Raw genomic sequence first — 23,853 nt, 5'->3', positions numbered from 1 at the left:
TAATATAACTTTGACACTTTAAATATGAAAGTAAAAAGTATAGAAAGGAAGAAACATCCCCCAGAAGGGAAAAGAGCAAAATAATAATGAAACAATTTTTTTTTTTGATAATTTCAACTCCTCTGAAGCTTTTCAAGAGCAAGACTCATGCTGGAATATCTATGTGGCAAAAACTGAACTAAAAAAACTTTTTTGGAAGTCAATTTCTCTACAAACCCCTTCTGTTTGTGTCACTGTTTGATCAATATCTAGCTGAAAATCCTGAAAATAAAATAAACCTGATATAAATGTCAATTTAATGCACTTTTCTAATTTTCACTTTTTAACTTGCACTGCTTGTGTCTTTCTTTGCCCTTTCCATCAAGTTTTTTCCAACAAAAACCAGTTTCAAAGCTGAAAGAATGCCAACAAAAACACAAAAAACAAAAGTGCTAGACATCCAGGAGGTGAAGTCTGCAGCTGCTGCAAGTTAAAACAAAAAAACCTGAAGTTTCCTCTTTTCTTCTACCCATGGAGGTAATATATATACTAAAAATCCTGTGTTTTTCTCTAAACCTCATGGAGCTGACTGACAGAAGTCTGTTTATTTCTGGTTATTGTCTGGACTTGTCCAGTTTGAGCTTATGTAACAACTCCCTCCATGTGCTTTAGGTTACATGAGCTCACAGAGAAAATTTGTCTGTTGAAAACTACAATTTCCAATGACACTTAAATATAAACCTGCTAAAGAATCCCAGAAACTGTAAACAACTCTCACTGCAAACTTGGTAACATGAACTTAAACCAGGAAAAAGTCAATCTACTGTGTCAGACTTTGACAGCAGCTGGCGTGGGTTAGAGAAAAGGCCAAAAACATTCAGTGTGAAACAATTGGAGAACCAGTAAAAGCAGAAGAAAGAAATACTTGGACATGCTTGTTTTTATAGTCCAATTACATTTTCAGCTCGGTTCCATTAAAGATTTTACTCTTTGTACCTTTATAGAGAAAACACGATTTCCTCAAAACTATGAATGTCTGTGTTTATCTGTTTTCACACCGGCATTCTAGTTTTTCAATCCAAATATTCATTCTGGTCCTAGGCTTATATGTTTTTTGAAAAATGCAATAAAGTTATTTATTTTGCTGATGGTGTGGTGTTTTTATACGATTTAAAATGCAAGGTTTTGATAAAAAGATCTGCAGTCAGTTTTTTGTTGATGAGGTTTTGTTTCTTCTAGAGTAAAAACCCAAAGTTTTGACAAAATGATTTTTACTTAAAGCTATTTTTGCCCTGATGACGTGATGGTTTTTCTAAGGTAATAACCCAAGGTTTTGATTAAAAGATCTGTACCAAACCTTTTTTTTCGTTTGTATGTTTTTTTTGCTGATGATATGATTGTTTTTCTAGAGTAAAAACGAAAGGTTTTGATAAAATTACCAAGCTTTTTTTGTTTTTTTTGTTTTGTCTTTTGCTGATGGTGTGATGTTTTTTTAGGGCTGAATCAGGAGATGTTGATGTAAAACCAGCAACATATTTGGACCCAATACAGAATAAACACTGACATTCCAAAGCACACTAATGTATTCCTTTTTTATTTATTTGTTTTTGTAATGTGATGCTTTCATGTCACCCCGAATTAACCCCTTTAGACATTTGGAGATTGCTGCTTTTAGGCTCAAAAGTGTTCTGAAATGAGATGCTTTGTACAAAAATGGATTTACTTTAAAGCAATAAGTAAAGGAAAAATATGCCAAAAAAACAGCTATAATGGATATTTTAGTGTGGCAAAAAAGACCCTTCCATAATTTAACAAAATACACAAGTTGTAAGAAAACAAAACAAAAAAAACATTTAAAAAAAAATGATATTTCTCCACTTAAATGTGGAATGTTATCCCATAACATTTATACTAGAATATAGATTGGATTACTACATAACAATAAAGACAAATATTTTGTTTTATATTTTATAAAGTATTCAACACTTTAATTTTGTGTTGTGTGATAAACCCTGAAAAAAAAAGTTTTTTTTTTTTTTTTTTTTACACACATCTTCGTGAATAAATACCAACTCGTCATTTTTGGCGAACCGGTCCAGTTTGTCCGGATTTCCATCTGTTCAATGCGGTCGGTGTATTCTCGGATACAGATCCAGAATACTGAAAAACTGCTGCATCACTTGTGTCCCATTTTAAGCAGGGAGCAGCGTGCCCTGGAACCAGCATAAATATAACATGAGCAGGGATAATTGACAGTGTGTTAAATGGGAACTGCGAGGAGAGGGGCTGAAGTTATAAGACGGTGCTGGGATGATCTTCCACAGAGAAGGGCTCATCCCGCTCCATGTGGAGCTTTGAGCTGTGGTGAAGCCCCTGAGCCTCCGTGGTAAGATGGACCCCGATGAGCTGCTGGTTTAGGCTGTCAAAAGCACTGGCAGGGCGATAACGGAGCCAAACTGTCCACGCGGGCCTCTAAAACCCTGCAAATTAGCCCGCAAAAGAGCCAAAGAGTTTTTCCCATTAATCCATGATCACAGAGGAAACTCTGCCAAAAAATAAAGAAAAAGTTAACAAATAAATAACACCATAAGAACCACTGTGGGTGGAAATACGCATGGCTGTTATCTGGGGAACAGTGAGTGATTCCTTTGAAGCATCATTTCGCCGGATACGCTGCTGCTACACTTCGACTCCTATGACCGTTTTCAGAGCGAGCTCTGCGCCGAGCTCGATTAGAGCGCCGAGAAATTACAAATCGTGAAAAAAAAGAAAACTTTTTCTTTTTTTACTAGAAGCACACCCCCCCCCCCCATCCCCTACAACTCTATCGCAGACACCAGAAGGCAGCGATGCATCAAAATACTGCTGTTTGACAAAAGTGATTATGTTTTGCAGCTCCAGGAAAAAGAGATACTCTTAATAAACTAATGCTGTGAACACGGAGAAATCAATCTGGAGCTCTTTGACACAGACTTCTCTAACATTCCCATTTGGGTTTAGCATTTGAGAATAAAACTTTCTGGCAGTTGTTTCCCTTCAATAGTGCATTAATATTAAATATTTTATTAACATTATTCACATCAGACGGTGAATAAAGCAGAGAAATGCAGTGCAACTTGATAGGATGGGACTTTATCTCCCCCCAACATCCCAGCAAAGCTCCAGAGAAGCGGCTCAACGTTAACACGCACCTTAAATGTGGGGTGTGTATCAAAAGAAAGTCGCTCAGACTCTTCCGGATGGTGCGGCCATCAGTGGTGGTATTCTGGTGCGTTCAGTCTACAGATGCACGATTAAGCAAATTGGGTCCTGCATCAAAGAACAAAGGCGCTGCTTGTTCTGCAGTTATTTTTGGAAACTGTCATTATGCAGAGAATACATTTTTAATGTGAGTTCTTCTGTTCTATCTTATTCTGTGGCTTGGAGTAAGTGAATAATAGTAAAATAAGTAAAATAACTTGAAATGATGTATTTTCCGCATGATAAGGCGCTACATCACAAAATGGGCTACATTCAAACCTATGTCCCACATAAGGTGCACCGAACTATAAGGCGCATTAAAGGGCCTAAACCCTGCTTTTCTTAAGCCTTTCAGAGTAAACTATAACCATATTTTATATGATGATACATTACCTTTGGCACACTAAAGAATGATTTTTTTTTATCAAATATTAGGTATTTTAGTGGTTCATTTTCCTATCTTGAATTGAAATAACTCAATCTTTAAGGCACCGCCTTTCTCTCCCTGTGGGCGCCGCCCCTTTCATGACGTCTGCCTAGAGTCGGCCTCGCCAGCCTGTCTGCTTTTCGCCCAGAAAAACAAACAACATCCGAACTTTTGCAAAGATGGATGTGCTTTTTGTGGAGCCTTCCAAAAGCGCTTGGTCGATCACCGATAGCTCCGTGGAGAAAGTGTGAGTGTGTTAGCCTGGGGGCGGTGCTGGCAGCACAGACTCTTCCTGGAATGGGCGGTGCCTCACTTATCTAGGTCACAAAGTCAGAACCCGCTCACTTTCATGGATTGGGTGGGGCGGGTGCTCAGAGCGCAGCCTTTTAGAGGGAAACTCAAGAGATGTGTGAATGGATCAAAATACCGCTTTGTGGCTGACACAACTACAACAAATGTTACTAGTGTGACCACGCTAACTCCCAAATGTATTTATTGCATGGGGAAAAAAGCCACATTAGCACATTCACAATACATGTAGGCTAACTCCAGGCTAACTAGTTTGCATACATAAGAAATCAGCCTGATCCCGCTAAAACAATTGTGACCTTGACTACACTAACTCCCAACATTGTTTTAACATGTAAAAAAAAACACAGTACAACCTTGCTACATGTTAGCCACGTTAGTGTACCCACAATACCTGCAGGCTGACTCCAAACTGTGTCTGCATACTTAAGAAAACAAACTAATACTGCTAAAACAAACTAAGCTGGCTGTGTCCAAATTCGAGGGCTGCATCCTTCAATGGCCGCGGCCTACCGCTCCACGAAGGACCCGGGCATCTTCCCCCGGATGTGAACGGCTGTGAAGTCTTAATTCCAGCCGTTACATCGGCGAATGTCCTGTCACCTAGCAACCGTGAGTCCTGAACTGAGAGGTATAGTGAACCAGGCATGGAGCTAAAAATTTCATGGCTTATTTGATCCGACTTTTAATCTTGGAGGTGTAATTATCTCCAACCACCATTGTTGTCAGAAAATCACCAGATTTGGCTGCAATGCATCTTGGGATATGGACAGCATAGAAGGATACACCAGACCAGTCCTTGAAATCAGGAACAAGAAGTCCGCTTTTGAAGGAGTCATTGAATTTGGAGAGCAAATTGAATACTGTCCAGCGCCGTTAAATGTTAGCCATGTTAGCGTTTTCACAATAAAAAACCAAACACTTTGACAGTGTAGCAACAACTAAAGGTCTTCCAGACTTTAAGGCACTGTCGTTTTTCAATCAGGAAAGCTATTAAGTGGATGCTATAGTGCAGAAAATATGCTAAATATTTGTTTCATTTAAAGCCAGATTTCTGTTGATGCTGCTCAGCTTGGAGAAGAAAAAAGGACTCCTTGGACAACCAAGATGCTCTGCGGGAGCAGCAGAAAAGGGCGGTTTGGACCGAGTATACAACCACCAAACAAAAAAGTTGCTTCAATACTTTAACAGGTGACAGTTAATGTACTTCCCCCCCAACTTCAGACCTGGAAGAGATTTACTTTTCAAAGCGCCACCATTTCTGAAGGAGCGTGACATGCTTCACAAAGAACACCTACCTTTCACCGACAGTCCTGCTTGGTTCAAAGATTTAGTTGCTGAAAACCACCCCGGAGCTCTTAACCTCAATCTTTCATAACTTCAAAGTTTCAGGGAATCTTGGAGCCCGCAAAAGGTGTCAGATAACAGGTAGCAAGGGAACAAATCAATGTAACTGTGGGACTTAAACTCGCTGCAGAAATTTCTGAGTCACCGCTTCTTTTATAACTCATTAAAGGAGAACTGTGTGGGAGTTGGTAATATCTAGTCATGAAGGTGCAGACTGCTGCCAATGGAGTACCCCCCGCCACCGTATCCCCTCCTTTCAAGCATGTAAGAGTGGCTGCTGTCATTACCAGATGTGAGCCGCCGGCCTTTGTGAGTCACATCGCTGGAGTGAACGGCAGGAGTCGGCGTCGGCAGGCTGAGAACGCCACATCCCCACGACTTAGCCTCACAGGTTAGGAAAAAGATTCTAGGTCAAGTCTAGTTTTGCATGTGCTTAGATCGGTTTAGCTCATCCTTTTTTCACTGAAGAGAAAAGTCAACATATTTAGTTGTTTTGGTCAGAAAATCCTCCTAACAGTATTTTCATTCTTTCTTTGTGAAGCCTCGAGACAACGTTGGTTGTGAATTGGTCCTTTATGAATAAAGCTAACTGAATATTTTGGGGATTATTTGAACCTAAACTGTCAACATTTGTTAAAGTCATACAGAAGTAGTTTACATGACAGCAAACACAAAAACAAAATCCTTTTTTTGTGGGTTGTAGTGAGAAAAACGTTTACTATTGCTAATAAAGTTTTCGTGCAACTTTTGAAATGAGAACTAGAAAGTTTAGGAGCCATCAAACACCAGTGAGACGGAAAGCAGCAATAATTGGGAGATAAACTATGACAAGGGGAGCTATTTACAGCTTTGGTTAGAAATAAATATATTTAAAATTATTTAAAATAAAATTAATTATTTAAATTAATTTAAAGCAAATAGCAAAAGTACAAATAAACCTTCCTCCCATCTACAGGCACCCGTGAGCACAACTATACAGATATGTGCAAGCCTGCATCAGCAGGTATCAGCTAATTATTGAGGATCAATTAAAGAAAAAACTGTTTCCAATTGCATTTTATTCTACTTTTTCTGATTTTCCTTTCCCTGTGAGAGCGGCCGAGTCACAGGCTGCATTGGCTGATCATTGAAAATCATGATCAGCCAAATTGTCCTCCAGGGCCCACACAGCATACTCTTGATTGACATAATAAATAAATATGTCAAGCGGAAAGCATAGAGTCTCAGCTTTTCTCCGACTGAACAAACCATGTCAGAGTTGTAGTTAAGGGGTTTATATTGACAGAAATCATTTTTGGTAAATCACAAACCCTTAAAGTCAGAGTGGATGATCAGCGAGTTTTTATCTCCAGAAGAGAAGCACAAAAGACCACAGGGAGGTGTAAAATATTCCTTAAGTTAAAATTCAATATGCAAATGCCAGACACCACTAGATTTTTACAGAATTATTAAAAGTTTGAGTGAAAATGAGGAGTTTGAAAAGCAGCAGGAAGTTTAGTTTGTCCATTAGTTTTATTTAAGATGTTTTTTCTTTCAAGCTTCATAACAGGAACACCAGTCACCAAACGCCGGCGTTTCATCTTTTTGGGATCTTTCGCCTTGATTCCAGCTAAATCTGTTTCCTGCATTCAGTTCTCAGTAAAACAGCCAAACTCCAGCCTTTGCATATTTTTGCCGTGTTAAATATGAAAGGACAAATTTCATAACAGTGATAAAAGGTCAACAAACTTGCGTGTGACTCTGCCTTCGGCTGTCCCAGCATCTCCGAACGCAGCTCTGCCCCCCGTGTCGGTTTACCGTTATGAACCATTTTCCCTCTATTTCTCCTTGAAGACTTCATCAAAGGCACTTTGATCATTCTGGGAACTTTTTTCTTTTCTTTTCTTTTTTTTAACAAACTGAAAAAAAAGAACCTTTGTCCCTTTTTTTTCCTCTTTTCTTGCCAATTCCAACATCTTGAGAAGGAGAAACAAACACAAAGTGAGGAAAAGAGGTTCATTTTTTACATAGAAATAATTTAAATAGATCTTTTACGCTTCAGAGTGCTGCAAAGACAACCGGGAAAACTTTCTTTTGTCTTTTGTTCAGATATTATTATTATTTTTTTGTCATCTCATAACCTGCTACGTTTTTTAGCAAATGTGACGACAAGAGTTTGAGTTTTGCAAGCCAATAAACGCACAATGCAGGTCCAACTTTGACCAATCAGGAAGTCGTATAAAAATGCATCAAATTACAGCAAGAAAGATTTTGTCTTGAAGACAGATGCTTCAAATAACTTGAATTCAGTTTAAAACTGCTTTTGACTGTCCACCTCCACCCAACATAAGAAACTTCACCAGGAGGAAGAGCGTCTTCGTCTCTGTGTGAACAGCAGGCTGAAGCGTCTAGATGTTTATGGAAACACAAACAGTCTGCATTAAAGGGCTTATTTCATGCCAAATCAACTTTATTATAATGTTCATTCCTCACTATAAATAACCCCAAAGTGGTATTTCTCTAAAAACCAGCCCCTCCCAACCCCCGAAAAACAAGCAGATTCTCACATTGTGACATAAATGAGTGAGAAAAGCCCCCAGGCTAAAACACACACACACACACAACAGCTTTCTCTGTGTAGCTTGCGGTGATCGGCTTAATGCATGGATGAGCACAATCTGCACATCCATCTTTGCAGAAGTTCGGTTGACTCTAGGTTGATGTCATGAAATGGGCGGCGGCATCCACAAGGTCAGAAAGGCGGAGCTTCAGAGATCTTCCTTCCAAGTAGGAAAAGAGGTTATGAAAATAACGCGTATTTCATAAATAATTTGTTCTTTAGTGTGCCAAAGATTATATATGATCATATGGAGAGCTTAGTTTACTGTGAAAGGCTTAAAAAAAAAACAGGATGAAGGTCTTCTACAACAATTGTGTCCCATAAAACATCACCAAATGCCAAAACTAGAAACAAAGTGGAAAAAGTTCTGACTGTGGAGCAAATCTGGTTATTTTGTGCGTCCATCTTCACTCCTGCTCCTCCTCGGCACAGGAATGAGCTTCCAGACAAAGTTAGGAGGAAGTTCCTACAGCAGACAAGTTTCCATCACAAGCTTTATGAGGGTTGTTTTAAGTTCTGCAGCCACGACTTAAGACAAAAGTTTAGAGTTCCAGCCATGAACGTCTTTCCAGGAAAATTGGAACATTGATCAACAAGATGTCACACGATGATCCAAAGACAGCAGAGCGCAGAGAAAACAGATGTTTAATCTTTGAGATGCATGATCCCCATCGGGGGGCGACAGCTGTTGATGGCCGCCAATCAAATGCTGGCAGTGAAAGCGGGTCAGTCAGCCGGGTAACCGCTGGTTAAATTGTTGAGTCGTATCTCATTTTCAGGTCTGAAATGTTTGGCTTCTGTGGTTACACTTAATATACAAAACAATGAAAATGGTGGTGAGTTTGTACATTTGTACATTTAGCACGATCTCTTAAAAGGCGGATTGATTTGTTAGGTTTCATCCTGCAGAGCTGAAAGGTGAATAATTAGACACATTTTTCCCTCTTTATTGTTTTATTTTGATTTCATTATTAGCAGAGTATCAACACTTCAGTTTTTTGCTTTTCCTAAATGTGATGCTCGTCAGGAAATTCTCTTGACACGACCACAGAAATATCCTGCAGCGCGACAAGAATGTGTCACAGCCATCGGTGCATAATTACTTAAGAACCTGGGAGGCTCTTCGAGTCAGGTTTTACAGTTTATTGAGCACTTTTAAAGCGTATATGGACCTGTCACTCAATACTTACCAATCTGCTCTCAGCGAACACTTGAACTGGAGCAGCAAAGCAATCTGTCATGACAGCTGCAAACCTGAAGTCCCACCATCAGGGCTGCTCATGCCGTTTCACTCAAAACTGATCGTTTAGCTAAAAAATAGAAAAACCATGTCTTTTTTCTGGTTCAGTGAAATTAATCTGAAATTAGAAACGGCTCAAAGGATAAAACTTGTCTGACCTTCAAACAATTTTAGCATCAACGGAGACAAAACGAAGGAAAATAGAGGAAGGTTTCCATTTTACCTGCGTTGGATTAGTGTGTTTAGATTTAATATATTTAAAAAACAAAACAAACAAAACAACGGCCCCTCTCACCCTCCGTGGGAGGTTTCTCACCTAAACTCGGGTCCTCTACCAGAGGCCTGGGAACTTATTTGTTTGTTTTGTCCTTTTGTTTTTAAATTTGATTATATTTTTATGTAAAGCACTTTGAGTGGCTTACGTTGGAAAAGTGCTATACAAATAAAGTTTGATTTGATTTAATCTGATCTGACTTGATTTGAGGGTCCTGCGCAGTATCTTAGCTGTTCCTAGCACTGCGCTGTTCTGGACTGAGAGGTCTGAGGTCTTTCCAGGTATCTGTTGTAGCCACTCCTCCAGCTTGGGGGTTACTGCCCCGAGTGCTCCAATTACCACAGGCACCACTGTCACCTTCACTTTCCAGGCTTTCTCCAGCTCTTCTCAGAGTCCCTCAGTATTTCTCCAGTTTTTCATGTTCCTTCTTGACGTTTCCGTCGCTTGGCACTGCCACATCCACCACAACGGCTTTCCTCTGTTCTTTATCCACCACTACAATGTCTGGTTGGTTCGCCATTACCATCCTATCAGTCTGGATCTGGAAGTCCCACAGGATCTTTGCCCTCTCATTCTCTACCACCTTCGGAGGTGTTTCCCATTTTGACCTTGGGGTTTCCAGTTCATATTCTGCACACATGTTCCTGTATATTATTACAGCCACTTGATTGTGGCGCTCCATGTATGCTTTCCCTGCCAGCATCTGCAGTTATGTGCTGGATTGTTTCAGGCGCCTCTTTGCACAGCCTACACCTTGGGTCTTGTCTGGTGTGGTAGATCTGAGCCTCTATGGCTCTGGTGCTCAGGGCTTGTTCCTGGGCTGCCAGGATGAGCGCTTCAGTGCTGTCCTGTAGCTCTTTCTAGCCATTGGTAGGACTTCTTGATATCAGCCACTTCAGTTATGGTCCGGTGGTACATCCCATGCAGGGGTTTGTCCTCCCATGAGGATCTGTCACAGCATTCTGCCTGTTACTATATCTGGCTTTGGCGTCCTCGTGGCTTCCTTTCTGCGCCGCTTCTTGTGCTGCTGTGACCACATTAAGCAGCTCTGACAGCGGGGGGGGGGGGGGGGGGGGGGGGGTGTTGATCACACTACTAGAAAAAAGCACTTTTGTGCAAAAATTGACAGAATAAAGAACATGCTGTAACCCCCCCCCCCCTCTCCTATACGCACACACACACTGTGGTCTGCCTTTTGCTCTTTTTCCGTTCAGGCCAAGCAAAGAAGTGCGATGACTCAGCAGAGGTGCTGGAGGTGTCCTGCGGGGGCTCCCAGGGGGCCAGAGGCAGCACGGGGGGAGGATCTAGAGCCTTACATTCTGCATTAGGGGCCTTCCAATGTTAGCACACAGAAAGCAGTGCATGCATTTCCAATTACATGAATCTAACTGCATTGATTTTCTTGTATTAGGGTTCACTCTAGACAAGCGGACTGCTTCATACGACCGACTTCCAGCACAGCTGGAGGTTTTCTTCAGGAGAACATCATGAAACACAGATGCTTCTGCTCACAGCTGAAGCCGGGAAACTTCCCAGCATCAAGGAAAAGGTTCCAAAATTACAGTTGCTCATTTGCATGCATTAAAAGCGGGTTAAGTAAGTCACATGTGAAGTGGGCAGAACTGCCCAGCAGCTTGACTACATTAAAGCACAGTAAACGGTTTGTTGATTTAAATAGATTAAAGCACACACAAGCAGGCCTCCTCCACGGGTTTTAATTAACTCGCCATATATAAATTGTATGTTATCTGGCATTACTGAATTAAATGGTGAATGCGAGTGCTCGTTCTGCTCGGGTGAGTGGAATAAAAGGCTACTTAGGATCTCGATCGGGTCACGCAGATGCATGATGCTGCAGCTACGGGAGGCTGTAAACACATGGCAGCAACTCTGCAGAGCAAGTTTAGAAAAAAAAGAAGACTTCGTCTCAGATGATAGAACACCTTCTCTCTGTAAAGTCCGGTCTGCAAACAGATTCCTCTTGGAAAAGTCATTTCCATCCGTTTTAATAAGGGGCCAATACATAACACTGTGCGTTCCGAAACACTAAGATCTCCGCCAGACTCCAGTCCATCATCATTTTAAGTCTGTCAAGAACCCTGACAACAAAACCATAAATGTCATGTGTTTAGCACGATTTATACTAATGTGGAACTTTATGTTGTGCAAAACATGTAAATTTGATCACGGAGCACTAAAATATTAAAAGTATATTACATAATTTGAATAGAAAGAGAATTTATTAGTGACACAAAAACAAACTAAAAGGTAAGACTGTACAGCTACATTTTTTAAAGTGGAACTAAATATTTAAAAGACCCGTTCAAAAGAAAATAGGCCGTTTTCTGATGGTGACCGACATATGTAAAGAAAAATTAGTTCTAAACTGCAATTCTGGGTATTTCTTTATTCAAATCGCTGTGAATCAGGAGCACAAAAAAGCTTTTGTTGAAAAAGAGCCTTTGTGACATAGAAAATATGCTGAGCGGGCCACAAGCTCACAGCTATGAGGGATTCAGCCAATGTGCAAAAATGTGAATTTGTCATGAGAGTATATATGGCATTATATCCATGTGTATATAGATATGTAAGAGAGTATATATGTAAATTTGTTTTTTTTTGTTCATAAATTTTATATTTTACAATAAACTTCTGACTCCTGCAGATATATATTTCTTTCTTTTATCTTCATTAGTTTTTTCTTTGTTTGTAGTGCTTGAATTACTTTAAGGCGTGCCTTCAGCAGATCTGCTTTGCTTTTGCTTTTTTCTTAACTCTAGGTCATGTAACACAAAGAGACCCACTCTGCAGGAAAATGCAAAGACCAAACCACAAACATGCATCTGGGTTCCCACATTCTAGGACTGCAGTCATAAAAGGAACCTGTCTGACCAGGTTCTGTTTGATCGCGCACATAAAAACTGAGAGAAATGAACCTTCTGTAGACAATATCTAAAACACAGCTTAAGAATTGAAACAACATATATCCAAAATCTAAACTTTAAGGTTAAATATAGGCAAAAAACTGTTAAAAAAAATCCAACTTTTCAGCTGAACTTCTCAGGATTTTTTTTTCTTCTCCAGTTAAAGACAAAAAAAAAACAACAACTTAAAAGTAAACCAAAATAGTCTCCAGTTTAACACTGGAATCAAACCCAAATGACAAATAAAAATTAGCTTTATTGTGAAAGGCCAAAAGCTACAGTAAAGACAAGCCCCTCCTACCGTTTTCGGTGTTTTCGTGTTCTGTGTCAGTGAGGGTCAGGTTGGAGTTGGCCCTGCTGGAGAGACAGGAGCTGCGGCCCGACTTGGTGTTGCTGCGGCCCCATAATCTGACGGCGTGCTCCGGTGACATGATGCCATCGGTCTCCGTGTCTGCATCCGAGCCCACGCTGACCGAGTAGTCGCGGTGCGGCATTCCCATGTCACTCCGGTACGTGGCCACGTGTGACGGCAGCGCTTCTCCGAAGCCGAGGTCTCGGAGCGAGAAGTCCGACCCTGCAGAGGAAAGCAGGATTGAAATAATTAGCATCCAGAATCGTGGATCTGTTCATTTAAATGAAAAACTAAAGCATAATGCTTTCACAGTAATTAAACTAAAGTAAAAGCAAATTTTACACTCTTAGAGTCAATGTATTTTCATAGAATGAATTCATCTGCATTCAATCTTTGCTGTATTTTAGAAAAGCTATTTTTTAACTAAAAACATAATTTCCTCCAATTTACAAATTCTAACAATGCAAAAACAGCTGAAAAAAGCTTTGGAAAAAGTAAAAATCAGGTTGAGCTGGAGTTAGTCTTTGACTCTCCTATTAGATCAGATATAAAAGGCGACGGTCAATTTTATATGTCTGAAATGTGAGGTGAAAGGTTGCGCGTTCTCCATGCAGTTTTTAACAATGTCATGGGAAGTTCAAGCCTGAGATCCAAATCTCTGAATGTAATCGGGTTTTTCTGAGACCTCGGATCTCACTGGTAACGAATGGTTTGTGCATTTTCAGAACAACCATTGACTGTACGTGAGAACAGGACTAAGTGACCCCACCCTCTTTGCACCCTAAACAGGAAGTAAATCCCATTGACTTCTATTGAGAAATAAACGGCTATTACACAGTCATTCTTTTGGTCAGAGTAACCATTCTTGCTCTGATACTTTATCAACATGTTCTTGCTAATCACATTTTTTTCATGGTATTTTTTCTTTAGTGCAAGTTATTCAAGTTGTAAACTGACCAATCAAATGCCTCAAAAGTATGTGATGCCGCTGGCCCCACGTCCAAAGTACAAAACGTCTGGTTGACAGATTTTGGACTACTCCCCCCAAACTGACGTCGTTTGGCTCCAACATACCGCTGTATTTATCGCAAAAAACATGGCGACTGAATTATCTTTGTTTCCTTAAAGCCAGAAGCAAACCACACTCACACTGACTCAGTCCAGTTCTCATTTACAGTAAATAAAAAGAACTCATATCAAGAAAAACAAACCAATAATCCACAAAAGATGCAATTCTTGGTTTGTAGCCATGTTCACACGGCCCTCGGCAACATGCGCTCAACCTTCCAATGAAAAGCCATGCAAACGCGCTTTTCAGGCCTCCGCCTTCAAAACTCGCATATTAACGTGTCGCTACGTTCATTATTACAACTGTTTTGGGCAGTAATGGGCGGCCATTGAACATTCGTTGAAAGTTAAACCAGGCAAAACTTTGACCGATCAGAAACTCAGATTTGGTAGCGACGAATGGATATAAATGCACAGAAGGGCCAACCGTTTGAAAACTGATAATAGAGAAGAAAGTAATAATGGTAATTTGCGCCCGGATGGAATTATATGACACCAAGTTTTTCAGATATCAGAATAGAGCTGTGAAAGAAAAAGCCTGGAGCAAGATTTGCTAGATTTGTACCGCTTTGACATTTCACATCCAGCCTCTTCCAACGTAGCTTCAAACCGAAAGCAGCTTGAACTGAATCGTAAGAAGGTGAATAATTGCATCCCTATTAAATACGGTTGTTGTGCTAATATTAATTAAGTTTTATTACATTTCAACACGCTTAGTATAAGCTAAATGAAAGATTTCTTGGTTGGTATTTGCTTATTAGCAAATTTATAAAAAAGTATTTCTAACAGTGTTTTTGTTTTTGTTGTTTTGTAATACACAAATCTCCTATCGATCCAAAAACAAAACCCAAAAATCGAACTTTAAATCAAATAATTGGGAAAGTGAATTCATTATGATCTAACCTTGGCGGTTGAACTCGTCAACTTCATGGTGAACCATTTCCTTGACTCGGCTGCCGTAGGCCATCCTGGATTCGTGGTCGAAGGCTTTCAGGGTTTCGCTGGAGCTGTAGGATTTGGAATTGGTTTTGCCATCTTCGCTGTCTGCCGAGGAGCTGGTGTACCGACGCTCCGTGTCCTGCCGGGCCGTGAGAGAGCGGTAGGGTCTGCGTTCCTTCACCTCCATGGCTGCCTTGGCGCACCTTTCAGAATAAAATAAAGCTTCGGATTCCCGTTCAGTCCCACTCATTCTGTGGAAGACAAAGCCGAGAAAACGCTCCATCAGGAAAGAGAAATTATTATCTGTCAAAACAAATAGTTTTCCCTCTTGGCTAACGACAATGATCCCTCTGGGCTTCACTAAGCACATAAGTAAGAACTTCCATTGGAAAAACTGCTGTGAATAATATGTTTCAGCTGGAAACAAGTTATTCTATCCTAACCGATGTAGAGAGCAGCTTTTCAGTCCTTTAATAGCCGTGTCAGAGGCCACATGTGGTTTTGGAGAAGACCATTTTAAGAAAATAAAAACATTGGCCGCACAAAAAATGCAAAGAACACGTCAAGTATTGCAATTAAACAGAAGTGAAACCTGTCAAAGTTAGGAACCAGTTAGACTAGTACAAAAATGACTTCAATTTAGTGGAGAGCATCAAGATCGAGTATCTGGAAAATTGGAAAAGTACAGATTTATCTGGTTTGACAGACCCTGAAAAAAGGTAGATGAAGCCAATGCTCAACCTTTGAGGGCTGTTTTAGGACTTGGGGTTACTTTGGTTGGTCTCTGGCCAAGGATTTAAAAAGTTCTATACACTTAAGGAGTCGAAAACCAGCGGATCAGGAAGACAAAAGAAACAAAGAAGGAAACGTAGCAACACATGGAGTTGGAGCGCTTTCACACAAGAATGGTTCAGAATGGTTCAACAGGTCCAGTTCAAATGGAAGTAAAAGCTAGAAATACCACTCTATTACTTAGAAAACTGGACTCAACCTCCCAGAATCCATCACTTCCTCACTAAACCACATTTACCCACTAGACATCGGCACTTTTATCTACCAGTAAAAAATCTATAACAAAGAAGATGAAAAAAACCTTTACCAACATTAGACAGTTGGTTTGATACAAACAATGACAATTTTAAATAGAAAAACCGACTTACACTCTAAGTATCATACCAAATTTGGGTTATATTGATCAAATTTAAATCACATTCTACCAGTCAGGATTGTTCTGTAGAATAATTGATTTTCGTGTCTGCATGTGTACAGTCTTGATACTTTGTGTTTATTTCTACTAATGTCAAATGATATAACTCTACTGTATGTAGCCTAGTTAATGTTTTAGAATAAAAAAAAATAAAGTCGAGCCTCTTTGCCTGACTCTGCCCAATTCACAAAATTGTCCTTAGTTTTTATGTTTGGTGCTGTTTGCCTTCTTTTCTTTTCTTTTTGTGCCTCATGGTGGCAACTTTTCTGTTCAGTCAGTCTGCGTTTACCACACCAGGATTCACTTGCAAGCAAAACAAGATCCACAATCTCAGATGGACTTATTTGCTTGTTGGATAAAAGCTGAAAGAGTGAGATGAAGTTATTTTTCTGTCTTCCATTTATCAGAACTCTATAATTTTTTTTCAGAAAACCTTTGGAGAGAAGAAACTAACACTTTTTCACCTTGACAAGGCTGATCAGTTGAAGTGACCACCAAAATATGACAGTGCAAGGGGAAAACCACGCTTTGCAGTAAGTTCTTTAACAAAAAGAAGCCTGCAGACCTACATTAAACCAACTTAAAGACCCATTCTGAAGAAAATTGTGTTTTTTTCTAACATGTTGTAGCATTTTTCTGACGATGCAAGAAAGTAAAGCTCAAAATTGCTTTTCTGAGTAGTTCTTTATGAAAAATACTTATGATGCCTCTGACTTATGCGACATAGGGCCTACATCGTCCTAGTAAACAACACAAATTTAATGGCATAATAAAAATTAAAAGGCCGCCGGGAATGCTTTTACAGTAGATCAAAGGACCCAACAGGTCTAAAGATCAGGTGAGCGGATAACCTTAACTTACAACATGATCAGCTTCAAATTTTCTATCAGTCTTTAGGGTCAAAGTTTGGATATTGCATTCAGGAGTTGTGAGGTATACATGTTTACAGCCACTCACCTACAAACCTAACAAAACCACTAAAACTCACTGAACCACCTGCAAAAAAAAAAAAAAAAAAAAAAAAACCCTCATGCTTGTGTCCCCAGACAGTGCAAGCACGGCTCAGCACACACGGCAAAGTGCAAAAGGGATCGCTGGAATTCGATCAAATAAAATATGGCACAACAAATCTTGCAGCTCTGAATTTATGGCGCCAGCCACCCACATATATTCTGCTTTATGTGCCATACAGAAAGGCTGGGTGTCCAGCCCCGTGTAAAAGTGGCAGGTGTCCTTCGATGAATTGTGTTGTTTATATGGCACAAATCATCTGTAGCCTCAAACCGAGCTGCCAGAAAACATCCCGGGCTACTCTGAACCAGCAGAGGTGATTAAAATCTGCATCGTAAAACTACAACTGCCAACAGAACACTGAGGAGAAGATCAATATCGAGAGGGGGGCTTTTAGTATTCAGCTATGCCGCTTTTTTTAAGTTGCTTTCAAGGGCAAAATATTAGGGTGGATATAGGTGAAAGAATAAATTCTGCTGTTTCAGTGAAACGCGGGGTAGATCAATGGATAATTGTATTGTAGTTAACTGATGGTGCCGCCCAGGCAGCTCATTTGAGGTGACCGCGTCTTTTAAGATATTGAGCTGGATTAACAAATGTCAATGTGGAAGTAAACTGCATTACAGGCGTGCTGGCTGTTTGCTTTGAAGCTCAACATGATGAGATCCGCGGCAGGGCGATACGCCCGTCAAAGACAAATATGTACACGTGAAAAAAGCTGTAAAATGATGTGAAAGAAGTCATAATTTTATGAGAAGAGCAGTCAAAAATGTTTGAGAATAAAGTCATAAAATCATGAAAAAAAGGCGTACTTTTACGAGAGTTAAATGAATGAAAGTCATTATCAGTAAAAAGTCAAACATTTACAAGAATAAAATCATTAGTAAAAAACTTGTAATTTTACGAGAAAAAGTCATAAAATTATGAGAAAGTTACAGGAATAACGTTATAATTTAACAAATTCAAAATTGAAAATTTAAGAGATTAAAGTCATATGTCATGAGGCTAATTACTAAAAAACATTTAAACAACAAAATGAGAGACGTAAAGCGCATTATAAGCAATTTTTTCAGCTCTGATTTCCCAAATAAGGAAATCCTAAGTCTTTTAGTGAGATTGACCTTTGTGAGCATAAAGACGTTGAAAGAATTAGCAGGGATCCGAGCCTCTTTGGAAGGAGATTCTTGACCCACAAGGAGTAGATTTCTGGCGGGCACGCCGTTTTACGCCGCCGGCAGCTCAGTCGCTGAGGTGCAAATGCATTATGGCCCATTGATTCCTATGATACACTAAAGCCTTAATAATACACAGCTGCATTGATGGATTTAGTTATTAATGTGGACGGAGGCTAAAACAACAAACCAACTATGTTTTTGAAAAGGTGTTGCTTTATCCTTGAAAACAAAAACAACTTTTTTCTCATAATTTTTCTTGTGTTATTACAACCTCATAATTATACCAATTTATTCTAATAAAGTTAGGACTTTTTTCTCCCAATTTTATGACTTTTGTCTCATAAAATAAAAACTCTTCTTCATAATTGTATGACTTTATTTTCATCCAATAAAGACTTTTTCTCATATTTTTTTAATTTATACTCCGTTTTTTCTTTAAGGTGGCCCAAATACACTTGAATATGAAATAAAATCAACCTTTCTATTTATTTATTTTCAGTGAGGAATGCTTTATTTTGCACTCCTCACTACTCTGCTTCCTAAACGTCTTAGGAAAAAGCAAAATTGAGAAGTAAAGCCTTCTGAAAAAGAGATCAAAATTAATCCATGCAAATCGGGTAGTTTTTTTTTTTTTTTTTTGTAGACAACAATATTCTGTGTTGTAGGAGACAAGGATTTTTCCACTAGATAAGCTCTTTATGAATACTGTATTAAATTTGCCCCAGACGGTAAACAAAACTGCTCTGTGAACTAAATTTGCCCCTGCTCAGAGGAAGAAGAAAAAAAAATGTTTCATTGGAGTCATCCTTGTTGGGTTTGGGGGTCTTTCTTTGTATGTATTGACAGCTGAAAAGATCCGGGTGATTAATGACTTGAGGCCACATGGGTTGGGGAGGGAGGACGATGAGGGGGATGAGGGGGATGCATAGTCTTCATCCATAAGAGCCCTTCAGCTACTCCTGAGATTGTTAAAAATGCTGCCTCTGTGAGCTTTTAAGTTACTTTTAGCTCAAGATCCTTAACGAATAAAGCAAATTGGAAAGCGCAGACAACAAGCAGCTTTGCAACGTTTGTGTCCAACGTAGCGTTGTGGTTCCCAGAGAGGTCTGCACAAACGCCTCATTATTAATCAGCTCACAGCCAATGAGATTGGGTGGCATGGGAAACTGAGTAAAGTTTTTTGAAGTATGCAACAAGCCATAAACAATGCTAAAAGTCACTGGATGCTAATGACTCCCATTTTGGGGGCTCCAGCCAGAAATTTCACAATAAAATACGAAGAAAATTGAGAGACACCTGACACTTTTATTGTGCTTCCACACAAAAAGCTGCTCTGTCCAACTCTGAGTCATGACAAAACGTGTTGAAATATTAAAAAAACAACAAAAGAATAACACATTGTTTTTTATTGTGTTCTCTGTTACATAAATACATTTTTTTCTACTGAGAAAATGTTTTTTTTTCTCTCTAAGCAGAATCAGGGAAGGATTAATAAAAGTTCACCAAAGAAAAGTCATTTTGCCAGAGAAAATCAATGCCATGGATTGAGATCTCTAAAGGAGAGATAAAAATCGTACTTTTATTTCAAAGACAAAAGTCCTGGTGAGGCCCAAGCAGCAGAGCCCGAGCCGAGCCAAAAAGCGAAACTCGCCGCATATCTTTGCAACGATCCGGAATCAATGGAAGTCTCCCTGGATAGACAAAAGAGATGATGGATGGTCTGTTTCCCTTTCAAAGAAATTGCAGTTCCCCACCTTTTTCCAGTTTTTTTATCTGCTGTCTGTGGATGCAAAGCAAATGTAAGGCAGCTGTGAGAGCGGCCATAATGTGCTTTTACAGGGAAAGTGCCGAACAGTGAAAGCCATCGGACACAATGATGCAGAAAGCCAGAGATGAAATTTAGAGAGCGACTTGAAGGGTATCTTCTCATGCAGATCCAGAAACTATAGGTAAATTCAACTAAAAGTGTCAACAACACACTAAGGAGACCGCTCTCTTGGATGCAGCTGCAGGTAAAGCTGGGTATTTACAGCCTGGATCACATTTGTGGAACCTTCAGGAACAAATAAATTGATGTGGTTAGACCAAGAAAAAAAACCCTTCATTTAGTTTAAATCCCTTTCACACTGCACCCTTGAGAGTGGGCTAAAGCCTTAGTAACGAGATGCAGATTCGATTTGAAGGGTCTTAAAGGGGAGTAGCCGCATCTTATGCTGCGTTCACACCGCCCTCTGCAACCAACGTTCAAGCGATCACGTTCCATAAAAAAGCTTATAGGAGTGTTTCTGGCTTCTTGCTTTCACCGTCAGATTTTTTATTAGGGATGTTCCAATCGGGTGTTTTCCAAGTCATGCAATCTTGAGTATCTGCCGATACCGAGTCCCGATCCAATTCTTTTGAAGCTCATTTTAAAAATGAACAAATGTTAATACACAGATTCAGTTTATCCCATGTTTTTATTTCATTAACCCTTTCATCATTTAACCCATAAACAGATCACTTCTGTGAAGTAATTTGAACAATCAAGTAAAAATAGTGATATTATTAACTTTCTCATTATTAACTATTATCTAGTAAATAGAGGTGATAACTAGTCCTGTGAGAAAGTTTAGTGACTTTAGTATCTTCAGAACATTTTTAACCAAATCAATTCAGAGAGAAAGTTCACCTCTCACTGCTTGATTTGGAAGTTTGTGCAAGCCAGCGCAGTGATACAGAATATTTATGCTATGTAACCGGAACCTTTTTTTAAGTGTGCTTCATCACTGTTTATCATCACTTTTTAATCCACACCCAGCAGCCAATCAGAATAGAGAATTGACCCGGACTGTGGAATAATAAGGAACAATTCTGTTGAAAATGCATTTATAGGTTGAAGTTTGCATTAAGCCAGGCCAATAGAGATACTTAAAAGAGTTACTGAAGTCTGAGTCGGTGAGCATTTCACAAGCTGTTTTTGTTTGACTTCTGCTTGAACTGCTGCCGTATTATTTTCTGCGCTTTACGACAAAAAAACGTTGGGATCCATTCATGACAAGCAAATTTCTACTGGAGAATTTATCCGTAATGATAAATACAAAGCATTGGTCATAATAATGATAAATTAAATGTCCAATACTAATTGGAGGCCAACATTTGATACTGATTGAGTCATCAACCATGTGATCTGGCCCGATTTCTGATCACTTGATCGGATCAGGACATCCCTATTTTCCATGACCATTTTTGGGCTGTACATACGAAACGCGCTTCCATTAACCCTTGTGCTACCCTAGGCACTTTACCATTGGGAGTTGGGTCATCTAGACCCACTAGACAGTGGTCTGAACCTTTTTTCTTCAATGATTTGTGATCTTCACTGGTGTCCAAGGATTACATGAAATCTTTCCACCTTTATCCACCTTTTTCATGGTAGGGAGAACACGTCAATGTAAGGGGGGGGGTCATCTAAGATAGCACAAGGTTTACATAGCGCGTTGAAAGTTAAATCAGTTTGAACTTTGACCAATCAGAGACTTGGATTTGGTAGTGATGTATGGATGGCGTCCCTTTTCATTCACTGAAGTACCAATTGTTTAAAAATTGATCATGAAAGAGAAATGAATAATTCGGTTTGTGCCCGGCTGAAATTCTATGACATCAAGTCTTTCATATATCAGAAAAAAGCAGTGAAAGAAAATGCCTGGAGCAAGATTAGCCAGATTTAAACCGCTTTGAGATTTCACACCAAACTTCATCCTCAGTATGGTTACAAAAATCCAGTGAGCGAAACACGCTGTGAACAAAGTTAAGACAGTGAAAGTCTGACTAACTGATGGATTTACTGAATGTCTGTCTCGCTTAACGCACCTTAGAGCAACCTATATATGACAAAAGTTCAAAAACAGAGCATCAGAGCGCCAGAAAAAACAGTAAAAAGGTCACTTCAAAGCGATCAAACACTATGCAGGTAAGTTCCAGTCCAAAATTTTTTAAAAATGTCTTCATGAAAAAAAATATCAGCTCTGAATGTGATTAAAGCTTTTGGAGAATCAAAGTAAAATGTCAAATGTTTGAACCCTTACGGACAAAAGATTCTCGTTTTTTAAAATAAGTCATACTTTTTTTGTGCCAGGATTAGAGTTCCAATAATCAGAGATGAGAAGGGTTTCAGAAAAGACAGAGCCGAGGCGATGAATAACTCTGAATTCCTGCAGTTTTAAAAAAGAGAGAGGTGAATCATTAACTGTGGGTCCACTGAGGAAAAGCTCAGATGAAGTTTTCGATGTTTGGATTCTTTAATTTACATCTCCAATTTAAAAGATAACAAAAGATTAATTTAATCCCACTTTTTCATGTTTGTTTCTTTTAAAAATGTAGAACTATATATGCAGTTGGCGTTTTATTTTACTTTTTATTAAGCAACAAATAATTCTTTATCTAATAAAACATTTGATTTTATTTTTTATTTTTCTTAATTGCTGCAGTAGATTTTTAAAGTTTCCTGGACTTCAAGGTTGCATTCACATGTTCAAATGAGCATCTTGGTGTATTTGGCGCTCCCAGAAGGAACCAAAGGACTGCAGATGATTTCAATCGCGTGGAATAAAGATGCAGTTCCACATACTGCAGTTGGGGGCGATATTGCCTGACCAAGACGGCTAGTCTCATTAATCCTGCAGTGGTGAAGTCGCAGAAAATATTGACATTGCAATCCTTTATAGTAGCAAAGTGTTTCCATAATCAACAAACCGTTGATCATTTACTAAGAAAATGTCGCAAAGCAGCTTTTCTCCGCCTCAGGATCCGTTGGATTTACAGTTATTGTGTAAACAGTCAAAGTGTTACAGAAGCTTAAATAGTACGCTGTATTTTGCTGTCGCTGCCGATTGTGTTAAAGGGTTTGTATCCCGGATTCCGGAATAATAAACACCTGAGCTTTAAATGATTTTAAAACCTTAAAAGTTAGACTTTTTTGTTGCATATTTTTCGTGCTCAAGAATAAATACAAGACATTTTGAGTGATTTGTTTACAAACAATGAACCTGCCAAAGCGACTCCGGCATCGGGTCAAGCGTTAAAGTCGCTTCAGTAGTTCAAATAGTGTGTTATCAGGCGACAGCACCGGTGTCAAAAGGGTTAAAACAGCTTTGAATTGACTTCTCCAAGCTTGTGCCACAACGATACTCTCACAAACGTAGTTGCAACTTTTGCTCAAGGTAAAAAGTTTTGTTGACCTTTTTTGTTAATGACTTTATTCGGTTCTGGAAAAGCAGCAACGACACGTCTGCTAAAGAAGACAAATGTGTTCCTAAATGCAGCACAAAGCCTACTGGACCTAAAGAACACACCAGCAGCAGGGCCAACGGTGGACGCCCCTCTTAGAAACTTACTGAAGCCTTTCCAGAAGTGTTGTGGCCGGTGCGACAGTGTCAGGAGTTAAATATGGGATCTAAATAGGCAGGAGGAATTGGAGGTACAATATAAATGCAAATGGCCCTGCACTATCCATCACACAATTAGCAGTGTGCTGAGAATTGCTATTCAGTGCTGGTGCTGCATACAAATCTGAACTTCACTCTCTGCTCACGCCTTGCTTTCTGCATTTTAAAGAAGAAGGAGGGACTAAACCCGAAGAAAGCACCGAAAGGAGACACATGGAGACCAACGCGCCGCGTCTGCCAAATCCCTACGAGTGTAATCTAGTGTGATTACTGCTTACTTGTCTGTGAAATCGCTTAATTACTGATGAGTGATGACGTTTCCACTCTAATGGCGGCTGG

The 23,853-nt window shown here is 39.5% G+C and overlaps 1 protein-coding gene across 21 annotated transcripts in view; it reads right to left on the bottom strand.

The window, feature by feature from the left end:
* tenm4 (teneurin transmembrane protein 4) overlaps positions 1 to 23,853 on the bottom strand; it is a 249,886-nt gene that overhangs the window by 154,429 nt on the left and 71,604 nt on the right. For all 21 annotated transcript variants that reach the window (XM_078929945.1, XM_078929943.1, XM_078929946.1 and 18 more), the window contains 2 exons: positions 14,663 to 14,949; positions 12,641 to 12,913 (listed from right to left, as the gene is read on the bottom strand). In XM_078929945.1, coding sequence (XP_078786071.1) covers positions 12,641 to 12,913; positions 14,663 to 14,948 — 559 coding nt within the window. In that variant the 5' untranslated portion in view covers position 14,949. The remainder of the gene's footprint in view (positions 1 to 12,640; positions 12,914 to 14,662; positions 14,950 to 23,853) is intronic.

Source organism: Oryzias latipes, chromosome 13 (assembly GCF_053564925.1).
Source record: "Oryzias latipes strain Hd-rR chromosome 13, Olatipes_Hd-rR_3.1".
Lineage (NCBI taxonomy): Eukaryota > Metazoa > Chordata > Actinopteri > Beloniformes > Adrianichthyidae > Oryzias > Oryzias latipes.
Note: the sequence above shows the minus strand (reverse complement) of the source record. Positions and strands in the feature narration are given on the sequence as shown.